This window comes from Oncorhynchus gorbuscha, linkage group LG10 (assembly GCF_021184085.1).
Source record: "Oncorhynchus gorbuscha isolate QuinsamMale2020 ecotype Even-year linkage group LG10, OgorEven_v1.0, whole genome shotgun sequence".
NCBI lineage: Eukaryota > Metazoa > Chordata > Actinopteri > Salmoniformes > Salmonidae > Oncorhynchus > Oncorhynchus gorbuscha.
Genome location: NC_060182.1, coordinates 35415577 through 35435657, shown reverse-complemented (window position 1 = coordinate 35435657; position 20081 = coordinate 35415577). Strand labels below are relative to the sequence as shown.

General features: G+C 44.7%; 1 protein-coding gene across 1 annotated transcript in view; it reads right to left on the bottom strand.

Annotated features, from left to right (window-relative positions):
• LOC124045981 (integrin alpha-5-like) overlaps window positions 1–20081 on the bottom strand; it is a 53710-nt gene that overhangs the window by 21597 nt on the left and 12032 nt on the right. The window contains exons 2-13 of the mRNA XM_046365854.1: window positions 12430–12560; window positions 7053–7153; window positions 6549–6672; window positions 5865–5926; window positions 5734–5779; window positions 5498–5623; window positions 5156–5200; window positions 4875–4918; window positions 4602–4658; window positions 3879–3931; window positions 3280–3485; window positions 2873–3064 (exon numbers count right to left, since the gene is read on the bottom strand). Coding sequence (XP_046221810.1) covers window positions 2873–3064; window positions 3280–3485; window positions 3879–3931; window positions 4602–4658; window positions 4875–4918; window positions 5156–5200; window positions 5498–5623; window positions 5734–5779; window positions 5865–5926; window positions 6549–6672; window positions 7053–7153; window positions 12430–12560 — 1187 coding nt within the window. The remainder of the gene's footprint in view (window positions 1–2872; window positions 3065–3279; window positions 3486–3878; window positions 3932–4601; window positions 4659–4874; window positions 4919–5155; window positions 5201–5497; window positions 5624–5733; window positions 5780–5864; window positions 5927–6548; window positions 6673–7052; window positions 7154–12429; window positions 12561–20081) is intronic.

Below are 20081 nucleotides of genomic sequence, written 5' to 3'. Positions count from 1 at the left end.
AGGGGAGAGGAGGGGAGATTGTAAACTGGGAATGATTAGGTGGCCATGATAGTATGAGGGCCAGATTGGGAATTTAGCCAGGACACCAGGGTCAACACACCTACTCTTACAATAAGTGCCATGGGATCATTAGTTACCACAGAGAGTCAGGACACCCATTTAACTTCCCATCCCAAAGACAGCACCCTACACAGTGCAATGTCCCCAATCACTGCCCTGGGACATTGGGATTTTTTTTTCAACCAGAGGGAAGATTACCTCCTACTGGCCCTCCAACACCACTTCCAGCAGCATCTGGTCTCCCATCTAGCAATAAACCAGGACCAACCCTGCTTAGCTTCAGAAACAAGCCAGCAGTGGAATACAGGGTGGTTTGCTGCTGGCAAAATTGTTTATGAACTGATATGCAAAACAACACCAGATTCAAAACTAATTGCAGTCACAAAAACCATCAAGCGCTATGATGAAACTGGCTCACATTAGCACCGCCACAGGAAAAAAGACCCAGAGTTACCTCTGCTGCAGAGGATAAGTTCATTAGAGTTACCAGACTCAGAAATTGCAGCCCAAATAAATACTTCAGAGTTCAAGTAACCTTCACGGTCGAATTTCTGCAAAAAGAAACACTACTAAAGGACACCAATAAGAAGAAGAGGCTTGCTTGGGACAATAAACATGAGCAATGGACATTAGACTGGTGGAAATCTGTATTTTGGTCTGTTGAGTCCAAATTTGAGATTTTTGCTTTCAACCACTGTGTCTTTGTGAGATGCAGGTGAATGGATGATCTCCACATGTGTGGTTCCCACCGTGAAGCATGGAGGAGGTGGTGTGATGATGCTTTGCTGGTGACACTGTCTGACTTACTTAGAATTCAAGGCACACTTAACCAGCATGTCTACCACAGCATTCTGTAGCAATACGCCATCTCATCTGGTTTGCGCTTAGTGGGACTATAATTTGTTTTTCAACAGGACAATGACCCAAAACACTTCCAGGCTGTGTAAGGGCTATTTGACCAAGAAGGAGAGTGATGGAGTGCTACATCAGATGACCTGGCCTCCACAATCACACGACCTCAACCCAATTGAGATGGTTTGGGATGAGTTGGACCACAGAGTGAAGGAAAAGCAGCCAACAAGTGCTAAGCATATGTGGGAACTTCTTCAAGACTGTTGGAAAAGTATTCCAGGTGAAGGGGGTTGAGAGAATGCCAATAGTATGCAAAGCTGTCATCAAGGTAAATGGTGGCTACTTTGAAGAATATAAAAAAATATATATAAAATATATATATATAAAATATATTTTGATTTGTTTAAGACTTTTTTGGTTACTACATGATTTTATATCATATCCTTGTTGTGTTCACTATTATTCTACAATGTAGAAAATAGTCATAATAAAGAAAAACCCTTGAATGAGTAGGTGTGTCCAAGCTTTTGAATGGTACTGTACATGCAGTGCATTCGGGAAGTATTCAAGACCCCTTGACTTTTTCCACATTTTGTTACATCACCGCCTTATTCTAAAATGTATTAAATTATCAACCTATACCCAATTCTACATAATGAAAATGCAAAAACAGGATTTTAGAAAAAAAACATAAATAACTTTAAGTATTCGGACCCTTTGCTATGAAACTCGAAATTGAGCTCAGTTGCATCCTGTTTCCATTGATGATCCTTGAGATGTTTCTACAACTTGATTGGAGTCCACCTGTAGTAAATTCAATTGATTGGACATGATGTGGAATGGCACACACCTGTCTATATAACGTCCCACTGTTGACAGCGCATGTCAGAGCAAAAACCAAGTCATGAGGTCAACAGAATTGTCCGTAGAGCACCGAGACAGTATTGTGTTGATGTCCATATCTGGGGAAGGGTACCAAAACATTTCTGCAGCATTGAAGGTCCCCAAGAACACAGTGGCCTCCATCATTCTTAAATGGAAGAAGTTTGGAACCATCAAGACTCTTCCTAGAGCTGGTCGCCTGGCCAAACTGAGCAATTGGGGGAGAAGGACCTTGATCAGGGAGGTGACCAAGAACCCAATGGTCACATTGACAGAGCTCCAGAGTTCCTCTGTGGAGATGGGAGAACCTTACAGAAGGACAACCATCTCTGCACCACTCCACCAATCAGGTCTTTATGGTAGAGTGGCCAGACAGAAGCAACTCCTCTGTAAAATGCACATGACAGCCCGCTTGGAGTTTGCCAAAAGGCACCTAAAGGACTCTCAGACCATGAGAAACAATATTCTCTGGTCTGATGAAACCAAGATTCAACACTTTGGCCTGAATGCCAAGTGTCACGTCTGGAGGAAACCTGGCACCATTCCTACGGTGAATCATGGTGATGGCAGAATCATGCTGTGGGGATGCTTTGCAGCGATAGGGACTAGTAGACTAGGTCTGAATACTTATGTAAATCAGTTTTTGCTTTGTCATTTTGGGGTATTGTGTGTAGATTGATTAACTTAACAAAATGTGGAAAAGGTAAAGGGGTCTGAATATTTCCGAATGGTCTGTCTGTCTGTCTGTCTGTCTGTCTGTCTGTCTGTCTGTCTGTCTGTCTGTCTGTCTGTCTGTCTGTCTGTCTGTCTGTCTGTCTGTCTGTCTGTCTGTCTGTCTGTCTGTCTGTCTGTCTGTCTGTCTGTCTGTCTGTCTGTGTCAAAAAATACATATGGTGGATTGGAAATTATGCATACAATTATATTGATGGAAGCTACAATCTATCTGCAATATTAAAGCTGATCTACCCCCTAATTATTATTATTATTTTTATAAATATTTTTTTAAAGTATTAAGTTGATAATATGCTACAATCAGCAGCATGAGAGGTATTCAAAACAAATTAATTTTGTCACTCACCTGGGTAACCATTCATGTCCAGGTCTTTAGCCCCTCGGAGGGCAAATCCAAAGCTTGCGGGCACAGTGCCTGAAGCCCATTGGCCAGCTATGACCTGAGAGGGGGTGTCCCTGAGCCCACCAACAAATCCGTTGTAGATGAGAACCAATCCCTGCTGGTCATCCCCACCGAATGGACAGCTGATGGCCACATCTACCAATCAGAGAAGAGGAGAGAGCAGGGGAAGACCGTGAGATCACTCAGAACTTCACAGTCTACTAGGACTTTGATTGAACTGCATGAGGCTAACAAAACTACATGTAGTAGACTCTCAAAACCAAGATTGTGACACACGAAAAAAATGCTTGTGAAACATCCTTTTCTTCTCCCCGTTAAACTCCCATTACTATCACTCCTCCGTCTCTCACCATTGTATCCGTCCTGGTTGAGATCTCCCAGAGCGGCGATGGTGCTACCAAACCTCCCGAACACCTGGGTTCCGGTCAGGTTGAGGGTTGGCTCCAGGTTCAGGGGTCCACGTTGCAGATAGACGTACACACGGCCCACCTCCTCCAGGCGACTGTCTGACCCCCGGGTCATATACATGGGAGCTCCCACCAACAGGTCAGCCATGCTGAGGGGAGGGAGGTACACACACGGTTACAGGCATACCTGTATATAGTGTACAGACTAGGGTGGCAAAATGCTGTATACTTTCCAGAAATACTGGTTGGAAAAACTTGGAAATGTATTTAAGTTTCCAGATGCCTTTGACATCGATGACTGGAGTTTCCCATAAAAATGTGTCATTGGTCAAGTCCAATACAATGTCGTCACCACCGAGCACATTTAAAATGGGTGTGAACCTATGGTTGAGAATACCATGTGAGATCTGACTCCTACTCACCCTTCATTACTGATTCAAAAAACAAATCCTGTAACATTACTGGACAAATCCAATTTGCCACCACCACCCAACTCATGGGTGAGAATATATGGTGAGAATGTCCTGTTAGACTGTACTTACCCGTCGTTATTGATGTCAGCTGTGGCCACAGCATACCCAAAATAGGAGCCCATCTGAGAAAACATCCGAGAGCATCATCGTCACAACTCGAGAACATCACCATGAATCTGGGTTCAAAAAGGCTCAGAATAGAAACGCTGCTTTTAAGCAAAAGAGGGACTTCTAACGTCCAGTGAATCTACTTGAATAAAAACATCCAGTAGAAGAAACTCCTGGGAGAGAGAAGAAATGGTCAATGAAAGGGGGTGGTTCTTGCTTGGTCTGACTTGAAGCTGCCCTGTCTGTAAAACACATCTGAAGCAACAAAGAGACAGAAACAGCTTGATTCCCAGCAAACACACTCTTATGATTTGATTTATTCAGCTGAACCAATCAGCACCGTTAAAAAAAAGGGGCTCACGCTACCTCCATTCCATTCGCGGGAAGAATCATGCTTCTCATTTGGGGGAAAATTGCTTCTGCATTTTCACTTCAATAATGATTTTTTTTTAACAGAAAACCACAGTGGGCTTGAAACCCAGTTAACAGAAACTTGTAAAGGAAATGATTTTGCTTATATCATCAGTGCTCCAGTACACAGACTCGAGAGATTAAGAGTTGCCATGAGAAACAGCACGTTATGGAACCACAGTCTGTGTGGAAAAACCACACTTGAGTTAAAACCAATGGGTCATGTGTGTTCTAACCCTAATGAGTCAGAGCTGGGGAGGTTTGAATGCTCACCTGTTCACCAGTGTAGTCGAGCATAGACTTCAGATCGGTGCCATTTAAAACAGACACCTGCGGAGCACAGACGCACACACACAGAACATATCCCTGAGGTCCAACATACTGTATGTATAGAGTAGGCCAGTGATATGGTATTCATCGCCTCTACTTTCACTAAACACAGCTACTTTCGTTATCTTAGGCTCCATTTCTCCCCCAAGCCTATATAGCCCTCCCTTTCAAAATCAATCTCCTCTCAAAATTAGAGTGGTGATGAGGTTTTCTTACCAAACCGTATAGCATGACTCCTTTTGGGACCCCAGCCACAAAATCTGAGAGGTGCACAGACAGGGGGGAAAACAGAAAAGTGGAAGATTAAGGAAGGGAAATATCACAAAGGTCACAGCTGTCGAACTCTGAGAATTCCTGAGATTGCAGTTTTCCAGCTCAGTAAGGGGACAGAATCTGCTGAGTTGAATTGCGTTTACTTCAGGTATAGTAAACATTCTATATCTCTAATGGCGCTCTGTTGTGCAGGCCTGTGAAGGTCTGTGGTACAGATCTCTTACCTTCCACCTCGTCTCCACTGAATTCCCCGACCGCAACAGAGTAACCTGCAAGACCACAAGAAAGCAGACATTAGTCATTTGATATGAAGCGTTCGGAGCCCTTGGACTTCTCTTGATGAGTAATCTAGGGATTAAGGCATGTACTTTAAACAAATATACATCAGTCCACCTTTTATCAGAGGTCAGAAAGTTAGAAGAATCGTGGTGATTGGGAAACGATTTGATTTAGAAGAATTGTGGTGACGTTTCCCAATCTTAGTTCTGACTCAAGTAGCCTGCACAGGAAACCAGCATTTGTGGAAAGTAAGGGGAGTGGTAGAATTATGAGAGGAAAAATCTTACCGCGGTAACTGTCGTCATATTTGAGCTGAGCCTGTCTGGTCTGGATCTGTCCCTCTACTGACTGCATGAAGTACCCTGGGTAGTAAGCCTTGATGATCTCTTCTTTGGCTGCTGAGATCACCTGACCTGAGAAGACACAGGAAGCAGGGAGTGAATGGAAAGATCCTCTCAGGTTACACACAAATAACTTCAGAATACTACAACTTGTTGTCTCAAGGGGTTGTTGAGATGTGTACCTTGCCAGAAGAAGCTGCCTGGTCCTCCAAGCACCACTTTCCCATCCTGAGAGAGAAGCAGAATGAGATCATGTGTTTCTAGTCCATATTAGTTGATAAAGCTCTGGTACTGAACTGAGAGGAAGTGTTACCTTGGTGAAATCAGCACTGAATCCCCCCTGACAGTAGCCCTGGCCCCCCTCATTAATGAATTCTAAAAAAAAACAGAGGTTCATAAATCAGTCATTTTTCCGACTTGAAAAAGCAACTTGAAAGATCCATAAATTCTACCTTATATTTAACCAATACTTTAGAATTTGGAATTTTGTATTACTTTAGAACCTGTGGAGTTCAATGACTCAGCTGGGCATTCTGAACAGAACCAAGCCAGCCAGTCACTACCACAGCAGTAGGGATAGACTAGTCAATACGGGGCTAACATGATGGATTGCATCGGAGGGGGGTAAATTCTTTCTCCACAGCTAGCGTGTGATGTCTCTGGAAGTGGTTACTCGGTATTGTTACTTGAAACTCTAAACATCCCGTCTGTTGTGGCCCTCGGGCACTCCACTTAACCCTTCTCTAATAGCCTGCTGTGTGGACAGCTGCCGTGTCAGAGGTAAGCCACAGGAGTCACCTGTAGTGTGGGGTGGTGGGGTAGTTGGCTGGCAGAGAGATCAGCATTAGAAAGATGGGTGCTGATGTAAAAGGAATACCTAAGTTATTTATGGAGTGGTACTCGTAACCAGGAGCGCTACGGGAAGGCGGATGGAACGTTCTTTTGGGGTTATGTCGTGTCTTTATGGGAAACGTATCACCTCACAGAAAATAATTACCTGTGCGACAGGGAGCATATTCCACAAACTTAGTGAAGTTCTTGACGGAGAGGTAGCAGGTTCCTGTGGTATCTGACTGGGGCATGTCTTCTTTGGTCCTCCAGGAGTACAGAGGGGCGCAGGCCTATAGGAGGGGGGGAGGTAGAGGGGGGGAGGTTTTTTTTTGTCAGTTACAGCAATGTTACATCTGGAGCAAAGTAACCATGTAACTAAATCCAGGTTACGTCCCAAACAATCAGCAGAAAATACAGGCATCTCAACTTTGAAGTCACGGGAGCGCAAAACACTTCTCCTCAGAGAGACGGGAGGTGAAAATTGGAACAGTCACAACAAACCGATAGACGCAGACCTTTAAGACAAAACTTTGAACGGTGAACATTTACAACCCCTTGACATGAACGCCAGTCATCATAACAGTTGAGGGACTCTGAGCTGTAGAGACCAAAGTTGAAAGTAAACTGACTTTCTCCGCCCCTGTCCCTGAGTCGGTGAGGGTCATCTTACCAGAATGGTGTCGTCGTGGGAACGGACGGTGGCGCCGAACCACTGGTGGGACTTGACTTCAGCCTGGTAGTCTGTGTTGTTGAGTGTGACTGTTCGGTCCCCTGGGAGGAACAGAAAAATAACCGAGTGAATGAGTGATGACTATAAAAAAAAAGTCCCTAATGAATCATTGTAGTTCTCCTCCAGACAACGTCATCCAAACATCTAGTCATCTGGCACCACAGAACTTACATACTGCATCATTAAACACACACCAAGTTTCTCATGAAGAACATTCCAGAGACGAACATAGCGGAATAAATTGAAAGTATTTGGTACTCAATGTTCAGGGGCTGAATGTATCTAGGATCTAGAGGAAAACCTTGGTGTTCACCAGAGCCTTATGCCGCAATATAGCTCCTGTCCTCACTGTTCAGATGTCAACTCGAGACAGTTCTCTGGCGTGACTTCACTGACCCTGGATCTTTTTGGCCACCTGGCCTGTAACCCAGAGCGTTACCAAATGGAACACGTTTTCCTATATAGTGCACTACCTTTGACCAGAGTAGTGCACTATGTGAGGAATAGGGTGCCATTTAGGACGCTGCCTTTCTGACAGGACAGGAGCAGGTGACAAGACAGATGGCCTGTGGAGTCAGGTTCAAACAGGATGTTTTATTGGCAGGACTGATGCAACATCTGTGTTGCTATGGTGAGAAACAAAACCCAAACACAAATGGGTTTTTATACAGTTCACATACCATGAAACATCCTGTAACAAGTTGTCTAAACGCTTGGAATCCGGACAAGACGTATCCAGTGGAACTTGTACCAAACCAATTTCATTTGGATTCTGAACCACTAACCCCAGCAGCTCAGCAAGCGCACCCCAGCCTACTTCTCTTTTCCCCATCACTATTCAGTTAAACCAGAAGCGTGTTGCAATAGAGCCATATCCATCTGTCGAGAAGGGGGCCTGGTGGTGAGAGCCAGAGATTGTGACCTGTGGACGTGAGGAAAGTAGACCGTGCGTCAGCCTCCTCCTCCACCCTGGCCCCAGCCAGCTCTGAGGTCTCTGGATCTGGGTGAGGGCCTGCTCTGCTCTGTGTCTTGTTGGAAAGACAGAAAGGGGGGGTGGGGGCTGTGTCCAAGGAAAACAAACGCTCTGGCTCCGTTTCCTCCTAGCAACCTCAGTCATCCCTGCTCAGGCACACTCGCTTCTTTCTCTAATAGTCTCTCTCTTGTCTACTCTCTCCCACTATTTCGCTTTCTTTCTCCGTCTCCCTCTTTCTCACTCCCTCCCTCCTCTCTTTATCCCTCTCTCAGGGAGTTTGATCTCCCCCTGCCCTGCTAGGAAATAAGTGGGGATTAGGGCCCTTTAATAACATCACAGTAGATTTACTGTATCACCAGGCTTTCTCTGCAGCATTACTCATGGGGACGCAGCACCCCTGTTCCCTACCGGGATACACGTATGTCACTCCTTCACGTGTGGAAAGACACACTTTAGCGATACAACAAATAACATGCCTAACACATTAAAAGATCTAAGAGACTTGTTTCTTCGACTGCACTGCAGTAATCTGCGCTACACATGTCACAGTCCCTCTCCCTGAAGCATTACTTTCCTCCTCTTTTCATAACTCGGGGGCCTCTGTTTTGATAAAGTGAAGGGGGTGACACTGAGGAGACATGCAAGCCAAACAGGCATGTGTGTTTGGGACACACTACCCTGGCAACCATGAGTATGAGCAGGGAAATACATTTTATTCACATTTCAGGCCAATATAGTAGTCGGGCTGTTATACAGGTGAATGAGGATCCAAAAGCGACTTGGCGAAAACAGAGTCTTTATTCCAGTAAAGGAAATATGCAATACTCCTAGACAAATCGGAGCGGTAAACAAAGCATAAAAAACAATTCCACTCGTAATGACGAGGACAGACTGGAGACTCGACCATAAACTGTAGGTTGCCTCGGGAAGGCACTGACCGTAGCAGACTCAGACACCTGCTCACCACGCAGCATCTGAGGGAAACACGACACGACAGGGCGAGACAAAGACACAGCACGGTGAACAATATACAAGGATCCGACAGGACAGAAACGGAAAACAAGGGGAGAAATAGGGACTCTAATCAGAGGAAAAGATAGGGAACAGGTGTGGAACGACTAAATGATTGATTAGGGGAATAGGAACAGCTGGGAGCAGGAACGGGACGATAGAGAGAAGAGAGAGAGGGAGGGAGAGAGAAAAAAGGGAACGAACCTAAAAAGACCAGCAGGGGGAAAACGAACAGAAGGGAAAGCAAAATGACAAGACAATATAAGACAAAACATGACACGGGCTCTTCTAAAGCAACTGGTCATGGTAAAACAGAAAAGAATAACATGCCATCTCTACAGCTATGTCAGTGACATCATCACTACGTTCAAAGTGCAAGACTGTCAGCCGTGAGGCAAAATTGGCAACAACAACAAAAAACATGCAGGGTTTTGGGGTGTTTTCTAACTACACTGAGCGGCTGTGACGTGAGCTCAGAGTCTGTCACTGCTCTTATTGTCCATATCAGAGACGGTACATTGGTGTTCATACAGTGTGACAGATGGAGAGATGAAAAGATCAGTTGGTTAAGAGGCTCTTGCGTGGCTGCAGGCAAGACAAGTCAGCCTGAGTCGTGCAAAAATGCCCAAAGCCTAACACTGGTTGATACAAACAGGATCTGAAGAAAAAGCTAGCAGACACATGTCGCAATAACATGTCATGTAATGTTATTTCAGTGAACTTGGGTAGACGTGGGTAGGAGTGCTGCAGTGACTAGTGTCTCTCTATCCCTCTCTCTCCTGGGACAGGACAGCAGAGGGGTGGATGGGATAGGGTGAGGTCTGGAGTGTGTCCACAGACACTCCCCCCTTTGAACTGTGCGAGAGGAGACCCATTAGAGGAGTTTAGAGCCTGTGCCTTGGGTTAGAGTGCAGGGCGGATGGGGTCAAAGAAAAACGGCAGAATTCACTCATCACATCAGCTGTCCCTGGGGGAGTTACTGGCCAGAGAAAGAGGGTCAGATTGAGAGATGGAGAGACAGGGCTCTGGTTTCCTCCCTCTTTCTCTCCTTCAGATCCCTGGGCAGTTTTTCCTTATCTTAGTGGAAGGGGAAGTGGAGAGGTAGGCGAGGAGGGGTGGAGGAGGCCCTCCCATGACCACTTTGACCCAATTAGGAGGCTCTAATTAAGTGGGCCTGTGCCCTCGGTCAGGCTCAAGGAAGACCTCACCCACACTTAGGGAAGAACATGAATAATGTCACACAAATAGACACACCTCTCATAAAAAGCATCAATACTAATATATTAGCAGTATAATATATACCACAGTCAGCTGAGCTCTAGCCATGTCATAAGAAAATAAAGGAAAACATATCTCCTATGTCATACAGACAGGGGTGCTATGTTCTTGTATGCCGGTCCAGGTGGCTGAATTGGCTCTTCCACACAAATCAAATGTGTGCTTTCAAAGCCCATTAAGTAAAACGAAGTACACAATGTCTAAAACCCTAAGGGACTATCCTTCACCCCAACGCCCTGCTGCTCGCCTGCCTGCTGCACATTACATCACTGTGACGATCATGGCCCTCGGCCAGCATCCAAGGATGTGCAACACATTTTCTAATCTGTTTCTAGAGAAAAGGGAAGGAAAACACCAGAAGAAAGAGGCGACCTGCAGTTGGATTCCTTCAAATCAACTGTTAAACGGGGCTTGTGAAAACAGAAATCTGCTGCAGGGGGATATTTCTCCCCTAATGTGCCTTATGGCCAGTAAATCAGTCTTGGCTCTCAGCACTCTTCTCTTTGATTTCCCAAGAAACAAGCCAACAGTCCCCCGCTGCACTGACTGGGGAGCGCGCACACACCCACACACCACTATCCATGTGTAACACATGCAATAAGACAGTGGTGTGTGTGTGTGTGTGTGTGTGTGTGTGTGTGTGTGTGTGTGTGTGTGTGTGTGTGTGTGTGTGTGTGTGTGTGTGTGTGTGTGTGTGTGTGTGTGTGTGTGTGTGTGTGTGTGTGTGTGTGTGTGTGTGTGTGTGTGTGTCAGAGAAAGGGTGGTCTAATTTACGCAATACACAGCAGATTTCTCTCCAATAGCTCTGTCACTCTTTAACTTACCCTTTACTCATTCCTCTAAAGGCAAACGGCTCCTTCAACTGTCCAGTCACTGGAACATTGCTCCACCTCTCTGAATAGCGCATGATCGTTGACCCATCAACCAGGGGCCCTTACTGTCGTTCTACCTTTTTATACATTCAGGTTCAAATGAAGCTTGTTGGCAATATCCGCTAGACCAAATACACAGAGTGTACAAAACATTAGGAGCGGCTCTTTCCATGACATAGACTAGGTAGTTGGATGGGCAATTTGCAGATGGGCTGTGTACAGCTGCAGCGATCGGTAATCTGCTCAGATAGCTGATGTTTAAAGTTAGTGAGGGAGATATAAGTCTCCGAGGATGATCAATGGAAATAGGATGTACCGGAGCTCAATTTTGAGTCTCATAGCAAAGGGTCTGAATACTAATGTAAATAAGGTATTTCTGTTTTTAATTTTGAATACATTTGCAAATTTTTTTTTTTTTTTTTTTAAATGTCACCGTCATAATGGGATATTGTGTGTAGATTGATGATTTTAGAATAAGGCTGTAACGGAACAAAATGCGGAAAAAGGGAAGGGGTCTGAATACTTTCCGAATGCACTGTATCGTCGTTGGATGTAGTGACGTTTCTTTTGTTTCAACTGTTTATTTGCTGTTTATTTCCCTACAGCACCTGGGGTTGGGACATAATTGTATCTAGCCTAAAGGGAAGATACCCTTGTCTCAAACACTCCGTTATTCTTTCCGTCCCAAAAAGAAAGGCACTAATGACATGCTCAAATGGATCATCTAGTTTCCAGGAACCAAAGTGTCAAAACAAAGGAGTATCAGTGGAGTAGAACAGTGACAGATGATCACCTGCCGGGCCACCAAAGCATGGTGGCCATGGACCAGTGGCTTTAAGAAGTGCTTTGAGGGGCTAGACCGGCTTAACTGTGTGTAACCATCCTCTAAAATCTCCAGCTCACAACAGTCGCAAGAGCCTCAAGCTCTCGAGTCACCAGTCAGGAGGAGATACGTGGTGTGTGTTACAGGAACTGAAGGACAGCTGTCATTATTATGTTATGGAATCATCAAATCTTCTGGAACACCATGTCTTCACGGGTCAATGTACATTTGTGATTAAGTAAGTTTGTCATTTATCATCTTAAAATCTAATTAAAATCAAGTTCAGACAGTGAGGAGGTATGTTCAGGACCTAAAGTAGTGAAGTCACACTGATCGTAGTCTGCCAATGACTGGGTTTACCTTGATTGTCAAACTCAATGTTGTGGCACTCTGATTGGCCGAGACTCCATGGGCAGTAGTACACGGACCCGCCCTCTGTGATGTTGCGCTGGCTGGTATTGGCCTTGGGAGCACCGATCACCACACTGACACTGTTAGGAGAGAGAAGAAACATTCGATCATTCAAATGTCCCTATGTCACCTCAACCTAACCTGCTACCTCCCTCAGCAACATAATAGCTGAGGTATGGCAACCAGTGGGATTGGTTCGCTAATGCCATCTGTAGTCTTTTTTGTCATTGTAATTGGTTAAGATCTACTCCTGGTCTGGTATGAATTTTAAAATGCCTTCCACACCTCCCAGTCAACAGTTTTAGCCTGATGCAGAGCCGGTACACAAGTTTTACTGCTCACAAAGTTATACCCCTACTTCAAAAACATTTGAACAGGTTCCAACGACAGTACTGTTACATAATATTCTAACCATGTGTAATTGTTGCTGAAACATGTGTGCATGTGACATTCTCTCCCGCTCTCTCCATCAAACACACACACACAACTGAGAGATCCCCGTGGGGCAAATTGGATGTGAAAACAAGAAAGCAAACAGCCTAAGTGGAGTCACACTGTTGTTTCCACAGCTGTATGGCCCTGTTCCTCTAGACAGACATCTAGCTAACCCATCTAACCCCGCAGTAAGCTAAACGTAAAGCCAGGTCTGGGACAGACATCTAGCTGCTGTAACCCTGTGGTAAACGTAAAGACAGGTCTGGGACAGACATCTAGCTGCTGTAACCCTGTGGTAAACGTAAAGACAGGTCTGGGACAGACATCTAGCTGCTGTAACCCTGTGGTAAACGTAAAAACAGGTCTGGGACAGACATCTAGCCGGCTGTAACCCTGTGGTAAACGTAAAGACAGGTCTGGGACAGACATCTAGCTGCTGTAACCCTGTGGTAAACGTAAAGACAGGTCTGGGACAGACATCTAGCTGCTGTAACCCTGTGGTAAACGTAAAGACAGGTCTGGGACAGACATCTAGCTGCTGTAACCCTGTGGTAAACGTAAAGACAGGTCTGGGACAGACATCTAGCTGGCTGTAACCCTGTGGTAAACGTAAAGACAGGTCTGGGACAGACATCTAGCTGCTGTAACCCTGTGGTAAACGTAAAGACAGGTCTGGGACAGACATCTAGCTGCTGTAACCCTGTGGTAAACGTAAAGACAGGTCTGGGACAGACATCTAGCTGGCTGTAACCCTGTGGTAAACGTAAAGACAGGTCTGGGACAGACATCTAGCTGCTGTAACCCTGTGGTAAATGTAAAGACAGGTCTGGGACAGACATCTAGCTGCTGTAACCCTGTGGTAAACGTAAAGACAGGTCTGGGACAGACATCTAGCTGCTGTAACCCTGTGGTAAATGTAAAGACAGGTCTGGGACAGACATCAAGCTGGCTGTAACCCTGTGGTAAACGTAAAGACAGGTCTGGGACAGACATCTAGCTGCTGTAACCTTGTGGTAAATGTAAAGACAGGTCTGGGACAGACATCTAGCTGCTGTAACCCTGTGGTAAACGTAAAGACAGGTCTGGGACAGACATCTAGCTGCTGTAACCCTGTGGTAAACGTAAAGACAGGTCTGGGACAGACATCAAGCTGGCTGTAACCCTGTGGTAAACGTAAAGACAGGTCTGGGACAGACATCTAGCTGCTGTAACCCTGTGGTAAACGTAAAGACAGGTCTGGGACAGACATCTAGCTGGCTGTAACCCTGTGGTAAACGTAAAGACAGGTATGGGACAGACATCTAGCTGCTGTAACCCTGTGGTAAACGTAAAGACAGGTCTGGGACAGACATCTAGCTGCTGTAACCCTGTGGTAAATGTAAAGACAGGTCTGGGACAGACATCTAGCTGCTGTAACCCTGTGGTAAATGTAAAGACAGGTCTGGGACAGACATCTTGCTGCTGTAACCCTGTGGTAAACGTAAAGACAGGTCTGGGACAGACATCTAGCTGCTGTAACCCTGTGGTAAACGTAAAGACAGGTCTAGAACAGACATCTAGCTGCTGTAACCCTGTGGTAAACGTAAAGACAGGTCTGGGACAGACATCTAACTACTGCAACCCTGTGGTAAACGTAAAGACAGGTCTGGGACAGACATCTAGCTGCTGTAACCCTGTGGTAAACGTAAAGACATGTCTGGGACAGACATCTAGCTGCTGTAACCCTGTGGTAAACGTAAAGACAGGTCTGGGACAGACATCTAACTACTGTAACCCTGTGGTAAACGTAAAGACAGGTCTGGGACAGACATCTAGCTGCTGTAACCCTGTGGTAAACGTAAAGACAGGTCTGGGACAGACATCTAGCTGCTGTAACCCTGTGGTAAACGTAAAGACAGGTCTGGGGCAGACATCTAGCTGGCTGTAACCCTGTGGTAAACGTAAAGACAGGTCTGGGACAGACATCTAGCTGGCTGTAACCCTGTGGTAAACGTAAAGACAGGTCTGGGACAGACATCTAGCTGCTGTAACCCTGTGGTAAACGTAAAGCCAGAGCAAAGAACCCCTTCACCAGATCCACCAGCAACATGGTAAGTGCTATTCGAGATCCTTGGAACGTCCCTACCCTAACCATAATCCCTACCCTAAACATAACCCTTACCTAACCCTTACCTTCACCAATTTAAATGTCAACTTCAATTGGGGTATGGACATCCCAAGGATCCCGGATAGCATGAACCCAAGCAACACGTGGTCTTACAGGTGAGTCTGAGGACCAGCCAACCAGGCTAAAGATCACAAGGACAGAATATTCAATGACGGAGAAACAAAGACAGCCACGGAATCAAGTAACATTTTATTGGTCACATACACATATTTAGCAGATGTTATTGCGGGTGTAGCGAAATGCTTGTGAATGAGAACTTTGATACGAACCACTGAACCAGGACTAAGAGCCATGGCTAAATTGACAGACATTTTTTCCAGTAGACAGTCTGGCTGAACCAGCACAGTGTAGCCATTACCTCATTGCGGCTCCAATTATCCTATCACCACTGGCATGGTGCTGGACAGTGAAGTGGGCAGAAGACAGAGGGAAGAGAAGAGGGCAATGAGAGGAGTAGAGCCTGAGGGGTCTTCCTAAAACACAGGAAGAGCCCACCCTTTCCTGCTCCAGGTCAGTCACCCAATGATGTGGTAGTTTACGGTACCGCTATGTTTAACATCTTCCCTCAGGGGACAACTACCCAGCAGGGTCCAGACAGAGTCCAGAGGAGCCACCCTGGACTCTGAAACCAGCTTTAGTCAAACATCTTTGGTCATCCTTGCCAGTGTCATCTTAGTTAGGATTTAGACATTGGCCATGACTTTAATACTTTCTACATAGAATCAAGGTTTGTAGGAGACTACACTGAGAGCCTGGAAGTAGTAGGTGCCAGCTAAACCTTATGGTGTTGAAAACATACTGAGGCCTAACACAGGGCAAGGTCATGAATCTGAGGATATGGATTTAATGTCACACTATTAGCGGTGGTGTTCTGACTGGTCACATTATCTCTAAAGAGATACAGAGCAACCCAACCAAAACGAAGGGCAGAAATCCATTGTTTTTTTATTTTTGAAGAGGGAACTAAAAACATGGCCATCTGGCTCAAAGAGAGAGAGAGAGAGTTCACCGGTTTCCGGCCATGTGTGTGTGTGTACTGAGGGGGGAAGTTCCCTGAAGAGCAGCTAAAGGTGCTCCACCTGTAGAATAATGGAAATCCCAGAGAACCTTCGCCGTCACGGATTGATTCCCTAGTCACATTTCTAAACACACAGAGAAGTTTGGCAAAAATGTGTTCATATGAACTCCATAGCATATTCTTTGGTTCATATTTCAGTGCTAGTTATGACAGGAAGAGATGACTCCGACGCCAACATTCAGATCCACAGAGAAAAAGTCACCTTTCGCTTTCTTCAACTCCTAGAAGACATAAACACATACGTTTTGGCTGAACTTTTGAGTAAGACACTTTCAACAAATGTTATTCAATATTGCATAATTTGAAGATGTAAAAATTAGCATGAGTACAGTTAAATATTATTATTATATATTTTGTTTTACAAATCCTTGTCCAGTGTAAATTCAAACAAAGAGAGTAAGAGGGGGAAAAAACAAGCCAAAGAAAGTAGGCTTACTATATCTATTGAGAATCTGATCTGAATACAGGCCAACAGTATTCAGTGAGGATATCATTTCAAAGGGATAAAAACTCAGGAAACAACAAAACGAGGGGAAAAGGCTTTCATCAGCAAACTGGAAACAGGGGTGTGTTTTCACTACCTCACCACCCACACACCCACTGACACCTTGATAGTGATCTGAAAGTATTGTAAATAAGGAACAATTAGCATTTAATGGGCCTTTATCTGGCAGGGGATCAGTCTAGCTAGCATTAGCATTTTCATAAAGGCCTAAGTGTAGTTGGCTGATTGCTGGATTTAGAAACGGCTTTATGTGTATAAGGAGGGAGGAGACCGTCTGGCCCTGTGAAGATTAAGACAGAGCAGAGGGGAGGTGTAGTGGAAAGGGGCAGTCATTTTGGATGCTTCATGCATAACCCAGGCACTTTCAAATCTACAGGGAATGTCGTTGACTGTTTTAGGGGGACATCATTACAATATCTACATCAGAATTTGAATGAGTGATCTCAGAGATTTAGAAAAGCAGTAAGAGTTCCACATTATATGTAGAGGTTTAATATGCCAACTGCTAGATGGGCTGCTCGAAATTGACAGAAAAATATATATATATATTTACATATACACATAAAACAATGAAAAAAGGTGACATGGCTGACACGGCCCATGTGTCTGTTAAGATTCTAGGATTTTGGCAATGTTTTTCTATTTTCTATTTCTATTACGTGGGCAACGTCCAGTCCCCCTACCAAGATAGGCCAGCCCTGTTTTCTGATAGGCTGAGCTGCGGTCATGCAAATTCACATTCAAAGTCAAACCCGGCATCAGCAAAGAGACCTGCTTCAACTGTCATCAGTTAGACAGCCAAGATCATGGATCTTAAAAAACTTTTTAAAAAAGGGTGCCTATAAATGTGGACTACTCAACTACTCAAAAGCACATTCTACATAGTCACCTCACTCAAAACTTCCTATTTATTGGGCGGCAAAAACCATGATTTGGTCAAACATTGTCCTCATGATTCCTGTAATTTTTTATTTCTCAACAGCAACTATTTTACAACCACAATATTTGATATGGCTTTGAGATATAGATGTGCAACAGCCATTGCGAGGGCATGGGACAATGGGCCTCATGGGTTATAGCCTACAACTGCAATAAAAATAATTGGCAACATTATATTTACTGTTGGATGAATACATGGCTAGCAGTGGGTATTTAATATATTTAGAGTAAGCAATCTAGTTCGTGTGTTTTGAGTTTACACTTCCTCAGGTGTTGAACCCCAAATGAATTAGCCTATGATTTTAGTTAGTGCACATAAAGATGTATTTATTTTTTCAATAGAAATTAATTGCATACATCTGGAAATCCTAGAGTAAAACATAACAACTATGGTCTAATTCACGACTATCACTGGACTGGGTTTAACAAAATAGCTTGAATCCTGCATTCCTGCATGGATGTGTTAGATGAAACAACTTATTTCGTGAATACCTCAGTAGTCTATGTATTAAGATGGAGCTGACAGATTTGCAGTATTTTTTTTTTTGTGTGTTATTTCTTACATTATTAGCCGAGAAATTGTTTTGTGTTATTACATACACTGGAAATAACTTTTGGATATCAGAGCAGCGGTAACTCACCAGCGTTACGACCAGGAATACAACTTTCCCCAATTGGATCCTTTGTTCGTACCCACCAGGGCAATTTAATTTATTCCAAAGGCTGCTCCAAAAAACTGCAGGTGAAAAAAAAGGTATTCAGAGGGGACTTCTAATCTGACTCAGGAGGAGGCACACTATTACCACCACTTCCGAGTATATTACTCGCTAATGATCCGTCTCTGGATAATAAAGTAGACAGAGTATAATAAAGTAGACAAGCTCAGGGCGAGGAACTCCTTCCAGAGAGACATCAGGGATTGTAACATACTCTGTTTCACGGAAACATGGCTCTCTCGGGATATACTGTCCCGGTCCAGTCAGCCATCTGGGTTCTTATTACATCGCGCAGAGAGGAATAAGGAACTCTCCAGGAAGAAGAAAGGCGGGGGTGTATGTTTCATGATTAACCACTCATGGTGTGATTGTGATGACATACAGGAACTCAAGTCCTTTTATTCACCCGACCTAGAATACCTCACAATCAAATGCCGACCGCATTACCTCCCGAGAAAATGATCTTCGATTATAGTCATAACCGTGTATATTCCCCCTCAAGCCGATACCAGCCCTCAGAGAACTACACTGGACTTTATGCAAACTGGAAACCACTTATCCTGGGGTTGCACTTATTGTACCTGGGGATATTAATAAAGCAAATTTGAGGGAAATGCTACAGAAGTTCTACCAACACATTGACTGTAGTACTTGCACTGATAAGACATTGGACAACTCAACTTTTCGAAAGGTTTACACCCTCCCCCACCCTCATGTCGGAAAATCTGATCATGATACCATTTTGCTCCTCCCTTCATATAGGCAGAAATTCAAACAGGAAGTACCCATGCTAACTTCTATTCAGCGCTGGTCTGATCAATCGAAATCTATGTTTCAAGACTGTTTTGATCACGCGGACTGGGATTTGTTCCGGGTATTCTCTGAGAATAACATCGACGAATACACGGATACGGTGACTGAGTACATCAGGAAGTGCATAGGGGATGTTGTTCCTCCTGTGACTATTAAAACCTACCCAAACCAGAAACCATGGATAGGTGGAAGAATTACCCATGGTAAGGTGACAGAGAAATGGCTGAATACAAACAGTGTAGTTATTCCCTCTGTAAGGCAATCAAACAGGCAAAATGTCAGTAGAGAGACAAAGTGGAGTCGCAATTCAATGGCTCAGACACGAGATGTATGCGGCAGGACAATCACGGACCACAAAGGGAAAACCAGCCATGTCGCGGACACCGAAGTCTTGCTTCCGGCCAAGCTAAACACCTTCTTCGCCCGCTTTGAGGATAACACAGGGCTAGTGGCCCGCTCCTAAGGACTGTGGGCTCTCCTTCTCTGTGTCTGAAGTGAGTAAGACATTTAAGCGTGTTAACCCTCGCAAGGCTACCAGCTCAGACGGCATTCCTTGCCGGATCCTTAGAGCATGCGCAGACCAGCTATCTGGAGTGTTTACGTACATATTTAATCCCTCCCTATCCCAGTCTGCTTTCCCCACTTCAAGATATCCACTATTGTTCCCGTACCCAAGAAAGCAAAGGTAGCTGAACTAAATGACTATCGCCTCATAGCACTCTGTCATCATGAAGTGCTTTGAGAGGCTAGTTTAGGATATCACCTCTACCTTACATGACACCCTAGACCCACTTCAATTTGCTTACCGCCCCAATAGATCCACAGACGATGCAATCGCCATCACACTGCCCTGATGCACAACTGAGCAAGAGGACAAGTACATTAGAGTGTCTAGTTTGAGAAACAGATGCCTCACAAGTCCTCAACTGGCAGCTTCATTAAATAGTA